This window comes from Staurois parvus, unplaced genomic scaffold (assembly GCF_062004578.1).
Source record: "Staurois parvus isolate SC_StPar_1 unplaced genomic scaffold, SC_StPar_1.0 ptg000025l, whole genome shotgun sequence".
NCBI classification, from domain to species: domain Eukaryota; kingdom Metazoa; phylum Chordata; class Amphibia; order Anura; family Ranidae; genus Staurois; species Staurois parvus.
In genome coordinates this window covers 12,547,454-12,566,423 of record NW_028317821.1, presented here as the reverse complement: position 1 = coordinate 12,566,423, position 18,970 = coordinate 12,547,454, and the positions used below count along the sequence as shown (strand labels likewise).

General features: G+C 42.0%; 1 protein-coding gene across 1 annotated transcript in view; it reads right to left on the bottom strand.

The window, feature by feature from the left end:
* WASHC4 (WASH complex subunit 4) overlaps positions 1-9,400 on the bottom strand; it is a 115,213-nt gene extending 105,813 nt beyond the window's left edge. Inside the window, exon 1 of the mRNA XM_089651845.1 lies at positions 9,262-9,400. Within this exon, the coding sequence (XP_089507971.1) occupies positions 9,262-9,328 (67 nt within the window). The 5' untranslated portion in view covers positions 9,329-9,400. The remainder of the gene's footprint in view (positions 1-9,261) is intronic.
* Between the last annotated feature and the right edge of the window lie 9,570 nt (positions 9,401-18,970).

Sequence of the window (18,970 nt, the reverse complement as noted above, 5' to 3'; positions counted from 1 at the left end):
TTAGGCTAGGTTCACATCTATGCAGGTTGCGATTGAGCCGTTTCTGCACTGCGTTTTTGACGCATTTTGCTTCATTTATTAAAGGTTGTGGAGGTTGTTGTTGCTAGGCATTTAAATCGCATCACAAAAAAATCAAAAACCCAATACATGCTTTTCTGCAGCGTCCATTGAAGTCTACAAAACCAAAAAACGAAACTTTTTGCGTTCAAAAAGTCCCTGACCCTTTCCAAAAACCGCACCGAGTGAAAAAGTGCAGATGTGAACGTGTCCCATAGGAAATCATGTTAAATGGACTGTACTGCGTTTCTGCAAAATGCTGCAGAAAACGCTTAGGTGTGAACCTAGGGTTACATTTATTTATTTCAGGTACTTATATAGCGCCATCAATTTACACAGCGCTTTACATACATATTGTGAAATGAAATTTACATCCTTTTTTTCCCACCACAAGTAAAGCTTTCTTTTGGTAGCATTTGATCGCCTGTGCATTTTTTATTTTTTGCACTATAAATTAAAATTAAGAAGAAAAAAAAAATATATATATTTTTGACTTTTTGCTATTAATCATGTCCAGTAAAAAAAAAAAAAAAAAAAAAAATCTAATTTCGTATAACTTTAGGCCAAAATGTATTCTACATGTCTTTGCTAAAAAAAAAAAAAAAAAACCAATACGTGTAAATTAATTGGTTTAAGTGAAAGTTATAGTGTTTACAAATTGGCGGTATAGATACTGGAATTTTGATGAGTCTTAATAGAAAGCACTGACACTGTACTAATGGCATTGGGCAGGAAGGGGTTAACATCTGGGGTAATCAAAGGGTTAACCGTGTGCTGTTTCACATTATGCGCTGTGTGTGTGTTTCACTCTAAGCACACTGCTTTGTATGGCTCTGCTATGCAGAACCATACAGAGCAGTGCGCTGGAGCTGACAGGGGAGAGCACTGTATTGTTTACATACCGATTTCTCCCCCCGTCGGGAATACTCGGCAATCACCAGCTGGGACCCGGTGATAGACAGCCAAGGCCACAAACAGCGGCGTGGGTAGGGCGCTCGCGCACACCCCTACGTGGAAATGCAAACTCATGTAAATATACATATATATATACGTACACATGATTTTGCGCACCTCCTCCGTGCTGTAGCAGTATTTCTGCTATAGTCGGCGCAAAGCAGTTAACGCCCATCCCTGCTATAAGTACTGCCTGCTTCTGGCAGCTTTTGAACCCTAAGGACTGAAAAAAAAAATACTGATCACTTCCTGAAAGTAGTACAATGTTACAATTCTTCATTTTCCAAAAAATTATGAAAAAAAATTACAACTTCAAAAAACTCGCCATGCCTCTTATGAAATACGTTGGACTGTCCACTTTGCAAAAAGGGGTCATTTGGGGGATATCTATATTGTTCTGACATTTTTGGCCCTCAAGAAATTAGATGTCTGTCAGTACTTCAGGATTGATCAATTTTAAGATACATCCCATAGTTTATGAACTCTAAAACTCTCCTGCAGACTAAATAATAAATACTGATTTGGGTTATTTTCAAAGACATGTAGCAGAATACATCTTGGCCTAAATGTACGAAGAACAAATTTGCAAACTTTTATAAACAAAAAAAAAAAAAGTGTTTTTTTTTGTCAAACTTTTCGGTCTTTTTTTGTTAATTTAGTAAAAAAATAAAAACCCCAGTAGTGATCAAATACCATAAAAAGAAAGTTCTAGTTGTGTGAACAAAATGATAAAAATTTAGTTGGGTGCAGTGTTACATGACCGCGCAATTGTCATTCAAATGTGAGAGTGCTGAAACGTGAAAATTCACCTGGGCAGAAAGAGGGTGAAAGTGTCCAGTACTGAAGTGGTTAAAATTCAGTAATACACTGTTTCACCTTGCTCTGCACATGCTCAGTTGCTCTCTATTTTTAGGCACTGGCTTGGTAGAGACAACCTAAAGATTTACTGCTGCTCGTGGCTCTGGGCTTCAGCAAAATGGCAGCCTTCGGCAAGAAGAAACAGGAACAATGCTGTAGGCAATTACAGCACATACTAATTTTGATAGAATAAATATTAATGTAGAAAGTATGTTTCTTGCTAAAAGACATTTTTTATGAAGTTATTATGAGTAAGGTTCCACTTTAAATCAAGGCAGATGCTGTCCTTGCTCTCCCTTTTTGTCTGAGGTGATAATGCAGATGCATTCAAGCTGAAAGTAAACACAGCAATGTTTACACTGGCCTGGGCCTGTGGTAACAGCTTGCAAAGCACAGGACAGAAAATGCAGCAATAATAGGTTACTATTTAGCAAAGCTGCTTGGTGTTTATATATAGAAGAGAACTAGGTCATTTTAAATATAGTTCTCCTTTAATACTTTGGTAGAACAACAAAATCCAGTAACAAACACATATGTAGAATGTAAAACAAAATAATAAATGTGATAAAATTGTGATAATTAGCGACACCTATTGAATTGCGCTGAATGTAATCAATATAATCAAAAAATCAAAAAGAGAGCTTCCAGTTTACATAAACCGTAACAAATGAGTGACTAGACAACACATATAGTGTTACAGAGGCGCTAAATTAATAGCAATTATGTATTTCAGGTACTTATTTAGCGCTGTCAATTTACACAGCACTTTACATATATATTGTACATTCACATCAGTCCCTAACCCTCAAGGGGCGTACAATCTAGAGGTCCCTAACTCACAATCATACATACACATACTAGGGCCAATTTATACAGGATCCAATTACCCTACCTGCATGTCTTTGGAGTGTGGGAGGACACCGTAGTACCCCGGAGGAAACCCACGCAAGTACAGGGAGAACATGCAAACTCCAGACAGGTGGTGTCGTGGTTGGGATTCGAACCAACAACCCTAGTACTAAAGTGGTAAAGTGAATACCACAAAATGAATGTGAATCAAACAAACAAATTTAGCATCCATGAATTAATGTGCACACAAAATAATCAATGAAATACAATATAGTGATCCAAAATCCATGAAAATTAATTCTTTATCTTTAGAATTCACCAAGTGCTGTTTACTGGTAACTGAGTGCTTCACAAAATCCCCCACATTGATGTGCACTCACCAAAGGTAGTTGCCTTCCACTCTCGTGGTTGAACAGGCTTCAAGGGATAATCTTCCCAAATATAAACGAACTGCAACCGATGCTTATAAATTGTACAAGTATGAAACTCCACTGTCTTGAGATTTATCATGTAAAACAAGTATAAACGCAAGATCCTTTCATTTAACGAATGGACGTTACTCACAAGCAACGAGTGTAAAAAGCCCAATGTCATAAACATGGATGAGTCTGAAGTGGCCATAGACCGTAGGTGCTCTCACCACTTCCGGATTGTTGGTAACTAACGCCGTCGCATCACTTCCGGTCGCAGCACCGTCACACTGACGCGTTTCGTCACTTCCAACTTACTTATCTGTAGTCATTTATTACTATTAATTAAGCGCCACTATAACACCATATGTGTTTTATGTTCACACATATGTAGAATTGTTTTCTTAAACAAATGAGGCAATCATCAAGAAAAAGTTATAGGTATTTATGGAATATTCTAACAAAGTACAAACATGGCTGAGGATCCTGTGCATACTTCGCAAAAATCTCAATCTGACAAAAAGCATCTATGAGAAATGTAACTGCTTCCCAACTGCCCTTTAGCAGATATACTGCCACAGGGCTATAAATAATATAGACACACGTGTAATTTTGCATTTCTGGGCAGGGGGCACGCATGATGCTACCCGTGCTGCCATTCGCGGCTGCGGCTGTCAATCACCAGGTCCTGTCCAGTGATTACTCGCTGGCGCCCAGTGATTTTCCGAGCATCTCAACAGGGAGAAACTGAATGTAAACAATACAGTTCTCCCTGTCAGCTCATGCACTCTGCTTTGGATGGCTGTGCACAGCACAGCCATCCAAAACAGTGTGATTACAATGAAGCACAGACACAAGTAAAACAGCACACAGTTAACCCCTTCCTGCCCAGCGCCATTAGTAGTGTCAGTGCTATTTTTTAGCACTGATCACTGTATTGGTGACACTGGGGATGTCAGTGACACCAAGTCAGTCCCCTCCCAGTGTCAGAATGCCTGCCGCAGTCTCGCTATAAAAGTCACTGATCGCCGCTATTACTAGTAAAAAGAAAAGAAAAACATTCCAGTATCTATGCCGCCATTTGTAAACGCTATAACTTTAACGTAAACCAATTAATTTACACATACTGGGATTTTTTTTTAGCAAAGACATGTAGCAGAATACATTTTGACCTAAATTTATGAAAAAATAAAATTTTTTAAATTATAGCAAAAAGTAAAAAATATTGTTTTCTTTCTTCAAAATTGTCGCTTTTTTTTACAGTGCAAAAAAAAAAAAAAAAAAAAACTAACCGCACAGGTGATCAAATACCACCAAAAGAAAGCTCTATTTGTGGGGGAAAGAAAGGATGTACATTTCATTTGGGTGCAGCGTTGCAAGAATTGTCAGTTAAAGTAACGTAGCGCCGTAACGCAAAAAATTGCCTGGTGAGGAAGGGGGGGTAAATCCTCAGGAGGGCAAGTGGTTAATGTCTGTTTTACCCAGCGAGGAAGACTTATTCTCGTGAGCCAAGTCAGCCATGCTCATGACTCTTCGTGACCCCAAGCTTCAGGAATAATGCCTTTATGTTTCCGTATTCTGCCTGGGATTATAAAGAATATCAAAGATAAAGGGATGCTGGATGAAGAAGACTGTCCTTAAGAGGGTCTAGCATGGCAAATAAGCCGCTGCTTTACAAAGACATTTCTTTGATAGGCTTACAGATTGCTGCCGTGCCCATTCATTAATTCAACTCAAGTTCATCGAAGAGGCATGGAGCATCTAAATTCATTCAGTGTGACTTCTATTCATAGGAGAGAACAGCTGCCTCAATGAAAGTATGGGAAAGCTCAAAGCCTCTTCCACCATCACGTTTGTCCCTGGACTTGTGGATGCTTTTAAAGAAAACGTTCAGTTCAAATTAGACATAACAACAAATAGCTGTTTTTTGTATTAACAAATGTATAAATGTTTATGTGAGCAAGAATAAGGAAGAATATAAAACAAATGAGGGAGAAGAACGGTTATAGAAGAAAGCAAATCATAAAACAAATCATTATGTACAATCTTACTATAACTGCCAATTATTCTAGTTAAAGTGGATGTAAACCCTTACATATACCCAGTGAAGTGGCTGGCTTTAGGATTACACACAGAGATAAAAAAAAATCCTCCAACATAAGTTGTATCTGTTTATCTGCAGACTCTATTCTCTACAGACATTCAATGTACACAATTTATGCAGCTTGTCTGAGCTTTCAAAAAGCAGAGGGCGGGGAGCTGAAGTTACACTATTCAGAGCATCGTGAAGAGAGCTCTAAGCCATGATTAGAGGGAAGGAACACATCCCCTTTACAGCACACAGGAACAGAGTTGAGGATATCAATCATAGGCTGTGAGCTCCATCCTGTCACCTTATTTCTATTGGTGTCAGGAAAACTTGTCAGAAGTGACTCATCCAGAAAGCAGAAGAACAAAGCAGCAGTCAGAAATCACACTTAGTACTCTGAATTGAGACAAGCACACACACAATAGATTGATATGCTTTGCACATATTTTGTGTCAGAGGTTTACACGTTCCTGAAATAACTAAAATGCACAATAATGTAAATCTATAACAAAATGCTTTATGACATATAAGAGAAGTCAGATCATATATTTATAGAAACAAAAACAAAATCAAACTTCTTGATGTGGATGGTCACTGCCCATAATAACAAAATGTCATGACATGCAGAGAAGACATAACTGGTCAGAGGCTATGTATAGCCAAAGTAGCACCTCTGCTATTAGCAAAATTTGCAAAGGTATTACCCTAAAACTGTTAGAAGTATGAGTAAAGAATTGGCCAAAGGCAAGCAGTGCACCATGGCTGGTGGCATGGGACAACAATTAGTGATTGATGACATGAAGCATGTACTGGGTAATGGACACAGTAGGCACTGACTGGTGACCTGAGGCAATCACCAGAGTAGGCACTGACTGGTGACCTGAGGCAATCACCAGAGTAGGCACTGACTGGTGACCTGAGGCAAACACCAGAGTAGGCACTGACTGGTGACCTGAGGCAAACACCAGAGTAGGCACTGACTGGTGACCTGAGGCAAACACCAGAGTAGGCACTGACTGGTGACCTGAGGCAAACACCAGAGTAGGCACTGACTGGTGACCTGAGGCAAACACCAGAGTAGGCACTGACTGGTGACCTGAGGCAAACACCAGAGTAGGCACTGACTGGTGACCTGAGGCAAACACCAGAGTAGGCACTGACTGGTGACCTGAGGCAAACACCAGAGTAGGCACTGACTGGTGACCTGAGGCAATCACCAGAGTAGGCACTGACTGGAGACCTGAGGCAATCACCAGAGTAGGCACTGACTGGTGACCTGAGGCAATCACCAGAGTAGGCACTGACTGGTGACCTGAGGCAAGCACTAAGCGTACAATTAGCACTGACTGGTGACATGAGGCAAGCATTGGGTAATGGATACAGTAGGCAATGACATGATATGAGGCAATCATCAGTGTAGGCACTGACTGCTGACATGAGGCAAGCACTGGGTAATGTATACAGTAGGTAATGACTGGTGACCTGAGGCAAACACCAGAGTAGGCACTGACTGGTGACCTGAGGCAAACACCAGAGTAGGCACTGACTGGTGACCTGAGGCAAACACCAGAGTAGGCACTGACTGGTGACCTGAGGCAAGCACTAAGCGTACAATTAGCACTGACTGCTGACATGAGGCAAGCATTGGGTAATGGATACAGTAGGCAATGACTAGTGGCATGAGGCAATCATCAGTGTAGGCACTGACTGCTGACATGAGGCAAGCACTGGGTAATGTATACAGTAGGTAATGACTGGAGACATGAGGCAATTATTAGAGCAGGCACTGACTTGTGACATGTGGCAAGCATTGGACAGATGTGAACAGTAGACACTGACTGCTGCCAAGCCAAGCATTGGGTAATGATTAAAATAGGCAAAGACTGGCGTCATGGGGGCAATCATCAGAGTGGGCACTCACTGGCGACATGGGGGCAAGCATCAGAGTGGGCACTCACTGGCGACATGGGGGCAAGCATCAGAGTGGGCACTCACTGGCGACATGGGGGCAAGCATCAGAGTGGGCACTCACTGGCGACATGGGGGCAAGCATCAGAGTGGGCACTCACTGGCGACATGGGGGCAAGCATCAGAGTGGGCACTCACTGGCGACATGGGGGCAAGCATCAGAGTGGGCACTCACTGGCGACATGGGGGCAAGCATCAGAGTGGGCACTCACTGGCGACATGGGGGCAAGCATCAGAGTGGGCACTCACTGGCGACATGGGGCAAGCATCAGAGTGGGCACTCACTGGCGACATGGGGCAAGCATTGGATAGAAGTTTACAGTAGACACTGACTGCTGACATGAGGCAAGCATTGGGTATTGGACAAAATAGGCAATGACTGTTGACATGAAGCAATCATCAGAGTTAGCAATACCTGGTGACATGAAGCAAGCATTAGGTAATGGGTACAGTACGCAATGATTGGCAACATGAGGAAGTGTAGGCAATGTCTGCTAACCTGAGGAAATCATCGGGTACTGGTGTACATTAAGCAGTGATAGGTGACATGAGGCAAGCTTTAGGAAGTGGGTATAGTAGGTGCTGACTGGTAACATGGGGTGAGCTTTATGCAGTGTATAGTAAGCAATAACCGGGAACAAATGGCATGCATTATGTGATGGTGTACATTAGGCACTGACAGGTGACAAAAGGCAAGCATTAGGTTGTGAGTACAGTAGACAGTGGTTGGTGACATGATACAAGCATTACATAGAAGCATACAGTAGGCTCTGACTGGAAACGAGGCAATTATTAGACATTGGGCAAGGTAGGCACTGGATGGAGACCTGAGGCAAGCATTAGGTAGTGGCGTGCAGCGGGCACCGGCTAGGAACATGAGGCAAGCATTAGGTAGTGGTATGCAGCGGGCACCGGCTAGGAACATGAGGCAAGCATTAGGTAGTGGCATGCAGCGGGCACCGGCTAGGAACATGAGGCAAGCATTAGGTAGTGGCATGCAGCGGGCACCGGCTAGGAACATGAAGCAAGCACTAGGTAGTGGCATGCAGCAGGCACCGGCTAGGAACATGAGGCAAGCATTAGGTAGTGGCATGCAGCGGGCACCGGCTAGGAACATGAAGCAAGCACTAGGTAGTGGCATGCAGCAGGCACCGGCTAGGAACATGAGGCAAGCACTAAGTAGTGGCATGCAGCAGGCACCGGCTAGGAACATGAGGCAAGCACTAGGTAGTGGCATGCAGCAGGCACCGGCTAGGAACATGAGGCAAGCACTAGGTAGTGGCATGTAGCAGGCACCGGCTAGGAACATTAGGCAAGCACTAGGTAGTGGCATGCAGCAGGCACCGGCTAGGAACATGAGGCAAGCAATAGTTATGAGCTTTTCTGACAATAAACAGTAACTTGAACAAAGCATTAGATATTGGAATGCTGTGGGCAATGCTCATTGTACATAGGATAATGATGGCATGGTGTCACACAGCTGGCACTGACATGACAAACATTAGATAGCAGCAGGTGGCATGACACATACATGTGGCACTAATCAATGCCAATACATGATTATCAGCCAGCAGCTTGCAGTGGCCATAGAGCAGCATTAGATATCGGCATGCAGTGGGCAGTAGACAGTGACATTTGGCAAGCAGGACATATGAGTGTGCAGTGGGCAATGCCCAGTGTACATAAGATGATGGCATTAGATCGGGGCACAAACAAAGCACATCCAGTCTGTCAGATAAGGTCTGGTAGTGGCCATGGGCCAGTGACAGGACACACTGGCATGCAGTGGGCAGTGTCAGCCATACCATAGTGACATACAATTAGCACTGAGCTCAGACATGGCACATACAAAGTGCCATGCAGTGATCACAGAGCATAGGAGCCCCGAGTGATGTGTGACTAGCAGGAATCAGGCTTTATTAGCCCCTGTCATGTCTGTGATGAGACCTGCGGCAACTTCTGCCATGTGACAGGTATTGGGAATTGCCCTGTCATGGGTGTCAGTCCAGGTGATGCTCTGACATGACACCTCACATGAGGACCGCTCCTGTGTGTACAGTGAATGACAGGTCTTACTCTGCGAGCCATCATCGAAGCGATCAAACTCCCAGTCCGGGGACAGGCTCTCCGTAGTCGCCGCCATCACCGTCCTATCCAGGGATGACCACCAACCCCGCCCGCCTCCTTTCCCCGTGACACCCGGGAGCACGTGACTTCCTGCTGGAGTACTCCCCTAGCCTGGTAAAGGCGGAGACAGAGCTCCAGCGGCCATTGTTACTGTGGGCAATGTTGGCAACGATATTAACGTGTAGCATGAACATCACTCCCTGCCCCCAGGGAGGCGGGGAATCTGCAGACAGGTCGTGCACTAGAAAGCCCCGCCCACTAGGGAGGAGACTTCCTCACACTGATGGAGCTGTGACCGGTCTGCAATTATACAGAGCTGTCTTCTATCACAGCCTTTTTCAACTAGGGTGCCTTGAGGTTTCTTCAGGGGCGCCTTGAGGTTTCTTCAGGGGAGCCTTGTCAAAATGTCTAATTGGCCAAAACTTGTATACAAGCCAGCAGGTGGAACAAGCCTGCCTTTTAGTTACACAAAGCCACAGGTTTTCATTGTGCACCATTACAACCTTCTAGCCGCCAGTGTCCTGACAACCAATGACATCATCAGTTGACAAGGATGATGTCAGCTGCCTGCACAGCATCCTATTATATTGTGAAGTGAAAAAAATGCTGTGCTACATGAAATGGCACAATAATTATATAACAAAAAACAAAATGAAAAAATAAAAAAAATATAGAAGATCAAATTGTTGAAAAAAGTATTAATATTGAAATTATATATATATATATATATATATATATATATATATATATATATGTATATAAAAAAACCACATAAATAATATTTTTTAGGTATGAATCAAACAAAAGTCATTCAAAAACTCAAGTTCAATCAATAAAGTGTTCATTCAGTGAACCCTCCTTTTGATAACGAAAAATATGTGCATCTGTTATCAATTCCCGTACTAAGACATCCTCCACCATTTATCTGCTCACCTCACGCAGTGTGACCTCACATTATACAATGTTACGGTCTAACTGCACTTTTGGTCCCATATGGACTTGCTGAATGAAGACTCCAAAGTAAGCTCCCTCCTGATAAGCATCTTTGTATCAGCCGTACTCCTCATTAAAAAGAACTCAACATAGTGCTTTATCCTTTTAAACTTTTATTCATCAATTAAACATAAGAAATACACTCAAGTTCCAGAGGTGCATTTTGCACCAGGTATGATGAACATCCAGTGATGTACTGATTAGACACAAGATGGCAGTATCTTCTCAGCAGCAGAGTCCTGTACATGCTCAAAACAGACACCATACCTATTGTAATGCAAGGCAAAGCACCGGCCCACTTAGTGAATGCTATTGCCTGCTGTAATGTCATTCCAAGAGCCGTTTACAGAGCACTACAACCGCTGTCCTGATGAATGGTAACATTGTGACGTCACACTCCTCTCTGACACGTTTCGTCACTATCACCTTGATAAAGTCACGTGACTAGTGACGAAACACGTCAGGTAGGAGTTGTAGTACTCTGTAAACGGCTCTTGGAATGAAATTACAGCAGGCAATAGCATTCACTAAGTAGGCCTCATGGGCGTATTTGCCGCAAGGCAAATAAGGCACTTTTCAGGGGGGCGGTGCCGCGCCTCGGAAAAAGGGACATCCGTGATATCATTACAACAGAGGAATCCAGTGAGGAGTAGGAGTATCAGGCCTCCCCTGGACACTGCCATCCTCCAGAATCATCTCTCAGTCCTGGCTCCCCACTACCATCTACTGCGGAGAGCTCCAGGAGCTCCAACCCTCAGAGCAGCCTACAGCCTGACCGGGCACACTGCATGTTGGGAGTTGTAGTCTTTCTCCACCTCAGACCTGCCTCCTCCACAAGAGCGAACTACAATCCCCGGCCAGGCTGTAGGCTGCTCTGAGGGGCAGAGCTTTCCGCAGTGGATGGCGGTGGGGAGCCAGGGCTGAGTGATGATCCCGGAGGACGGCAGTGTCCAGTGGAGGCAGGAATCTGTCACAGAGAGGGAAGGGAAATGCGGCTGTGAGGAGGATACATACCGGCAGTACATGGCTCCCCCCTCAGTCTCCGCCCCTCCACCAGGCCTGGTGAGTGATCTCCATCTTGCTACTCTGTATACCATGTATATTATTGTGGGGGGGCAGAGAGCTGACAGAGACTGACCAGAGAGAGACTGCCAGGTGACTGACTCATACCACTAACTGACACCTTCACACCATTCATACCACTAACTGACACCACCTCACTGCTCATACCACTAACTGACACCTCCACACCATTCATGCCACTAACTGACACCACCTCACTGCTTATACCACTAACTGACACCACCTCGCCGCTCATACCACTAACTGACATCTTCTCACCGCTCATACCACTAAATGACACCACCTTGCCGCTCATACCACTAACTGACACCTTCACACCGCTCATACCACTAACTGACACCACCTCGCCACTCATACCACTAACTGACACCACCTCGCTGCTCATACCACTAATTGACACCAAGTCGCCGCTCATACCACTATCTGACATCTTCTCGCCGCTCATACCACTAACTGACATCTTCACACCGCTCTTACCACTAACTGACACCATCTAGCCACTCATACCACTAATGACACCACCTCGCCACTCATACCACTATCTGACACCTTCTCGCCGCTCATACTACTAACTGACACCTTCACACCGCTCATACCACTATCTGACATCTTCTCGCCGCTCATACCACTAACTGACATCTTCACACCCCTCATACCACTAACTGACACCTTCTAGCCACTCATACCACTAATGACACCACCTCGCCACTCATACCACTATCTGACACCTTCTCGCCGCTCATACCACTAACTGACACCTTCACACCACTCATACCGCTAACTGACACCTTCTAGCCACTCATACCACTATCTGACACCACCTCGCCACTCATACCACTATCTGACACCTTCTCGCCACTCATACCACTAACTGACACCTTCACACCACTCATACCGCTAACTGACACCTTCTAGCCACTCATACCACTAATGACACCACCTTGCCTATCATATCACTAACTACACCTTCACAGAAAAATGTGGAAGACAACTAAGTTCCATCCAGCAAACATTGGTGCACTAGAGAAAGTGGGGGTGCACTGGGGGGGGGGGCGATTTTTGTGTTGCCTAGGGCAGCACAAAACATAAATACACCACTGGTGGTCCTGTGCTTTGCCTTGCATTACAATAGGCATGGTGTCTGTTTTGAGCATGTACAGGACTCTGCTGCTGGGATGATACTGCCATCTTGTGTCTAATCAGTACATCACTGGATGTTCATCATAGCTGGTGCAAAATACACCTCCGTAACGTGATTGCATTTCATGTTTAATTGATGAATAAAAGTTTAAAAGGATAAAGCACTATGTTGAGTCCATTTTAATGAGGAATACAGCTCATACAATGATGCTTATCAGGAGGGAGCTTACTTTGGAGTCTTCATTCAGCAAGTCCATATGGGACCAAAAGTGCAGTTGGACCGTAGCATTGTATAATGTGAGGTCACACTGCATTAGGTGAGCAGATATATGGTGGAGGATGTCTTTGCACGGGAATTGATGACAGATGCACATATTTTTCGGTAACCAAAGGAGGGTTCACTGAATGAACACTTTATTGATTGAACTTGAGTTTTTGAATATGACTTTTGTTTGATTCATACCTAAAACATTTTGTATTTTTTGTGTGGTTTTTGTTTTTTTAATATATATATACATATAAATAAAACTAGTTATGTAAGATAACACCCAAAAGAGAAGCGGGCCTTCACCCTCTATACAGGCCCAGTGGCAGGACTCTCAGCAGCAGGCCTTCGAGACATTAAAACAGAAACTGACCTCTGGCACCATTACTGGCCTATGCAGACTACAGCAAGCCATTTCGGGTGTACAAGGATGGGAGTCTCCAGGGTCTGGCGAGAGGGTGTTTGATTCATTCTTTAAGTTAATAATTTTGTTTTTTCATATTCGTTTATTGTTATGTTAGAATGATTCGTTTTTTGGAATTTGTTTCGTATGTTTGAATTTGTTTAGTAAATTCACAATTTTCGAAACAATTAGAACTTCAAAATTTAAATTTTGGAAGATGGCTATATTCTTTCCATTCAAAATTTAAATTTTGGAAGATGGCTATATTCTTTATCTATTTTATTTGAAATTCGAATTTCAGAAGGTGGCTGTATTTTTTCTATTTTATTCTATTCTATTCAAATTCAAATTTTGAAACTCTAATTTCAGAAGATAGTTATATTCTTTCTATTTTATTCTATACTCGTTTCAAAATTCACATTTTTGAAGACGGCTAGATTCTTTCTATTTTATTCTATTCTATTCAAAATTTAAATTTCAAAGTTCGAATTTCGGAAGACGGCTATATTCCTTCTATTTTATTCTATTTCTTTCTATTCCTTTACTTTTTATTCTTTTCTATTCTGTTTTATTCTAAGTAGGGATCATCATCTTATTTCACTTTTATACCTTATTGTATTTATTGCAATATGTTACCATTTTGAATTCCAATTACTTTTCTAATTCAAATATATTTTGGATTCGTTGTAATTTGTTATTATTGTGATTCCAAAATTTGAATACATCCGAATCTCTGAATAACAAAAATTTTGTCTGTATTTTGATTTGTAATTGAACAAACTGTACATTTCTACCAGCCACAGCTTGCAACCCACTGAAAAGAATCCCCATAATTACAGTTCCTTTAAACTTGAGTTGCTCACCCTACTCTGGGCTATCACAGAGAATCGCCTTTTAGGATGCCCCAATGTTTCCAGATGATCTGCTTAATTTGCCAATGTGGAGTAGAGAAATTGGTAATAAACCAACAAGAGCACTCAGAGTTCATAACTTTCTCATTATTAGCAAACAAAGAAGGTCTCTCTAAGCATCCCACCTGTATTAATCTGTCCAAGTCCTTCACATTATAGCCTTTCTGCAAACATCTATGTGTGAGGATCTGGCTCTGTGCAAAATAGTCATATATTCTGCTACAATTCCTGCTCATCCTAATGAACTGACCTTTAGGGATGTTTTTTTAAACATGTAGGATTATGGCAGCTCGTAAGGGGAATATAGCTATTTCTATCCATACTCTTAAAATATGTTTCAGTTTCAATAGTATTTCCAACAATTGTAAGTCAAATTTGCCGCTCTTTCGCTAAAAGTGTGGGTCAGTTTGATATTTTTAAAGATGGCTTTTAGAAAGTGTATGAAATCCTGTAAAGATTCCTCATCCCCAGTCCAAACTAGAATTATGTCATCGATATATCTTTTGTAAAACCGCAAACATGGTCACTGTCTACCGAAAATTACTTCCTCTTCCCATAATGCCATAAATAAATTCACAAGCATGGGCGCAAATTTTGTGCCCATTGTTACACTAAATAACAACAGAATCGCTGATCTGCAAACTTTTTCCAGGTCAGTGACTCAGAAATTGTTGATGACATTTAATAATTTGGCAGCCAGACATCCAACACTTTCAGCAAGCAATGGCAGTCTACATTTTTTTGTCAACAAAGGTTTTCTTAAAATCTGTCCACCTATACATGTTACCAATCACTGAAACAGCTTATAAATCAAACAAAACAGCATTGAAATTGGTGAATGTCATTTCCCACACTTTACCCTTTATTCCTGGCACTGGATGTCACCAGGATTGTTATTCCTAAGCTGGGCATACATGGGTCAGTTTTTTCTTTATTAGCCGTAAAACTGATCAAAGAAAAATCAGCAGATTCCCTCATCCACACAAGTGAGGTGGATAGAGGAATTCTCCCCGCTGTGTTACTGTATTCTGAGAGAGGGAGCTCTCCACTGTCAGAATATACAGATCAGCACTGCAGCTGATTGGCTGCAGTGCTGGTCAAACATAACATTTTCTACAAGTCCATTCATGAGAAGTGGATGATTAGATCAACTTCTCATGAATGGGAACGATGAAAGATGGATCAAAATTCGTCCAGCTCTTGTTGAACTGGATGAATTTTGATCCATCAATGGCCAGCTTTGGCCAATACTACAATGTGTTGGTTACAAACTTCAGTAGGCCACTTTAAGGTACTGCTATCTTGCATTACGGAATTTTCACACTGTTTATTTGAAATGGATAACTGTACAATTCAATAAAAATGTTTTGGAAAAATAAATGACGGATACAAAGCTCAATGAGAAAAATCAAAATCAGGAACATTGTTTAGAATAACCAGTTATATGATAGCATTTTTTAAAATCATTCACTAAGAAAATAACGTAGAAATTGGGTGATAATTTATTGCATCCTCGGAATTATCAGTCCTTACTTCCTGTGTTAGTGACCATAGTGAGAAAGTCAGACAGAGCAATAAAAACATAAAAGAGATTTCAGCAACTGCCTATTTACCAAAACAGCTATACGACTTCTACAAGATGATCTTTTCACATTTATTTATGTATTTCATGTGAACAGAGCGAAGTGACAATTTTTATGTACTTTCCACCAACGCTATTAAATGAACCAAAAAAAATGCTGTGGCACTCAGGTAACAACAAGGAAAGATAGGGGAGACAAAGAAGATAAAGATGATTAACAAACACCTAAGAATGAAGACAATAATAAAGTAACATTATGTGAAATGGCAGAGGCAGTGTAAGAAACTAATTAAAATGCAGCTATTATAAATCCAGTAGGGGGTGATGCAGCCAGTTGTAAGGGCTCATTTACACTAGCAGCAGCCCTCTGAAGAGTAATCTGCTGCGGAATACTTTCCATGGGGCATTTGACAAGCAGTGAGGAGGCGTTATGTGTCCCTCTTTTAACCCCTAAAAGACAGCTCTGTATTGCTGCAACCATATGCATTGCAGTCCCAATTGCTTTAATAGGATGCGTGCAGTAGATAGTACTTCCCCCTAATGCGATGGGATAGTTTTTGGTGAAACACAATGAAAAGTATTGCATCTTCAGTGTGTGTATACTCCTATACAGCTGCCCATGCAGTTTAAGGAGGTGGTAAAAACACAACTCAACCACCTGTTTTTTACACTCCCCTCCCAACTTCATGTATAAGCTAGACCTATCAGGAGAGCAGCAGGAGCTCAAAACAATATCTGATAAAACAGAATAGAGGAGAGTGGAGGAAACACAGCCATCATGTAGTAAGTCAATCATTTATTTTTTGTAGTAAAAGCTACCAAATCTCATTCACACACATGTGGGCCAATGGCAGGTAAAGTGAGTGCAGGAAAAGTCACAAAGGAATTGCTCTGCTGGAGACAACTGGCCTGGCCAGGGGCAGGAATCCGCTCAATGGACACAACGTGGATATAGAACCACAAGTGTCAAAAATGGGAGGGTGGTTACCACTCTCAGGCTGGGGAAGGGGTGCCCCCAGACAAAATTTTTGGGGGTGCTGCGCAGGTGCTGGGAATAAAAGTTCCAGGGCTAATGTGGTGCATTTGCAGACCCGATCAAAGAGTGGGTGTGCCCAAAATGCTGCTTTACTCTGTATAGCCATATTGTTTGCCACCTTTACTCTTTTGATTAGGTAAAATAGGGCTTGGAGGTAGACTGAAGATTGCAAAGGAGTAAAACAGGCCCAATTGGGGCAGCATGATAAACCTGAGCATATGTCAGGACCAATGATGATAATTCCCAGCAATATTAACATCCAGTAAGTGTCAGGGCCAGCGAATTCACAGTTAAACTAACTCACATGGAAGAAAAATATATTTGAAATGTATTTTAAAAAAATTCTCCCCAAATATATTGACATATATTTGAAATGCTACAATGTTGGCCGTATTCAATATACTTAAAAAAAAAAAAAAAAAATATATATATATATATATATATATATATATATATATATACTACAAGTTGAAATGCGTTTTTAATATATTACAAAATATATCAACAAAATTTTAAAAAATATATATTTTTTACAATATATTCTTCAGATTATTTTTAACATATAAAAAAGCAATTTTACATATATTTTTACATATATTTGTAAATGCATACCAAAAATGTAGAGTAAATGTATTTTTAAAGACATACAGTACATTTGAAAATGTATTTTTAAAAATATTTTTCATATATTTTGTAATAAATATATTTTGAAATATATTGAATATGGGCAAAATTGTAGTATTTCAAATATATGTCAATATATTTGGGAAGAATATTTTTAAAATATATTTAAAATATATTTTCCTTCCATGTGGGAACCCACAGCAAATGTGATGATCATCCCCAACAATACTAACCCTCATTAAGCATCAGTGTTTAATTCATTTTCTGGCTCCATGCTGCGAAGAAATGAGCGGAGGAGATAGGGGGCGGGGTAATCAAACTGTGTACAGCCTGATCCAGTAGCAATCCAGTGTCATCTGCTGTATGGAGGATCACTCCATGGACAGGGGTGAGAACACAGCACAACCCGCACCACTACCTGGTTTTTCACCTGTAAGTTCGGGGGAGCTTACAGGGCGGGGGAACTGTACACAATGAAGGTGATGAGGGGTAACAATCATTTGTCTGAAATTACAGGTTTGTGCAGAAGGGGGGCAGGGGCTATTTGTGCTGGGAAGATTAATGGGAATGCAAGGGGGGGGATTAGTGCTAAGAGAAGGAATGAGGGGATATGAGCTAGGAGTGGGAGGAGGTTTGGAGGGGAGGTTGGGGGGACTTGTGCTAAAGGGGGGGGGGGGATTTGGGTAAGGTGGGAGGATTTTATACTGGAAATGGTAATTTGAAGGGGTTTTGGCTAGAGGTGGGATTTGGGAGAATTTGTCCTTGGTGGGGGGATTGAAGGAAGAGGATTGTTGCTGGGAGTGGGGATTGAGGGGTTGTGCTAGGAGAGGGGATTGGGGGGATTTGTAATAGAAGGGGGGATTGGGGGGATTTGTGCTAGGAGAGGGAATTGGGGGGAGTATTTGTGTTAGGAGAGAGGATTGTGGGGATTTTTGTTAGGAAAGTGGAATTTGTACTAGAGAAGGGATTGGGGGGAATTTGCGCTAGGAGAGGGGATTAGGTGGGTTGTGTTAGGAGGGATTGGTGTGGTTTGTGCTAGGAGGGTGGATTTGGGTGGGTAGGAAGGGTTTGTGCTGTGAAGGGTAATTTGGAGGAGTTTGTGCTAGGAGGAGGGATTTAGGGGGATTTGTGCTGGGAGGCAGGACTGGTGGGGAATTTATGCTAAGAGGAGAGATTTTGTGGAGAGGATTTGTGCTAGGGTGAAAAATTTGATATGAAAAGGGATGTTTGCTAGGAGGGGTGACGTAGAATTACAGGTAAAGTTTTATTATCTTTTTTTTTGGGGGGGGAGGGGTGCAAGTAGCTGGTCTTGCCTAGGGCACAAAATAGTCTAGCACCGTCCGTGAGTGTAAGGACCAGTGATAATTCCCAGCAATACTAACAACCAGTAAGTGTCAGGGACAGCAGTGATAATCCCCAGTAATAATAATCTCCAGTAAGTATCAGGGCCATTGATGATAATTCACAGCAATACAAACTCCCAGCAAGTTCCAGGGCTAGTGACAATAATCCTCAACAATACCATCCCCCAGTAAGTGTCAGGGCCATCCAAAACAAATTTTCTTTTTTTGTAAATGATTAATCCCATCAACTACCATAAAATAGAGATGAATAAAGAAAA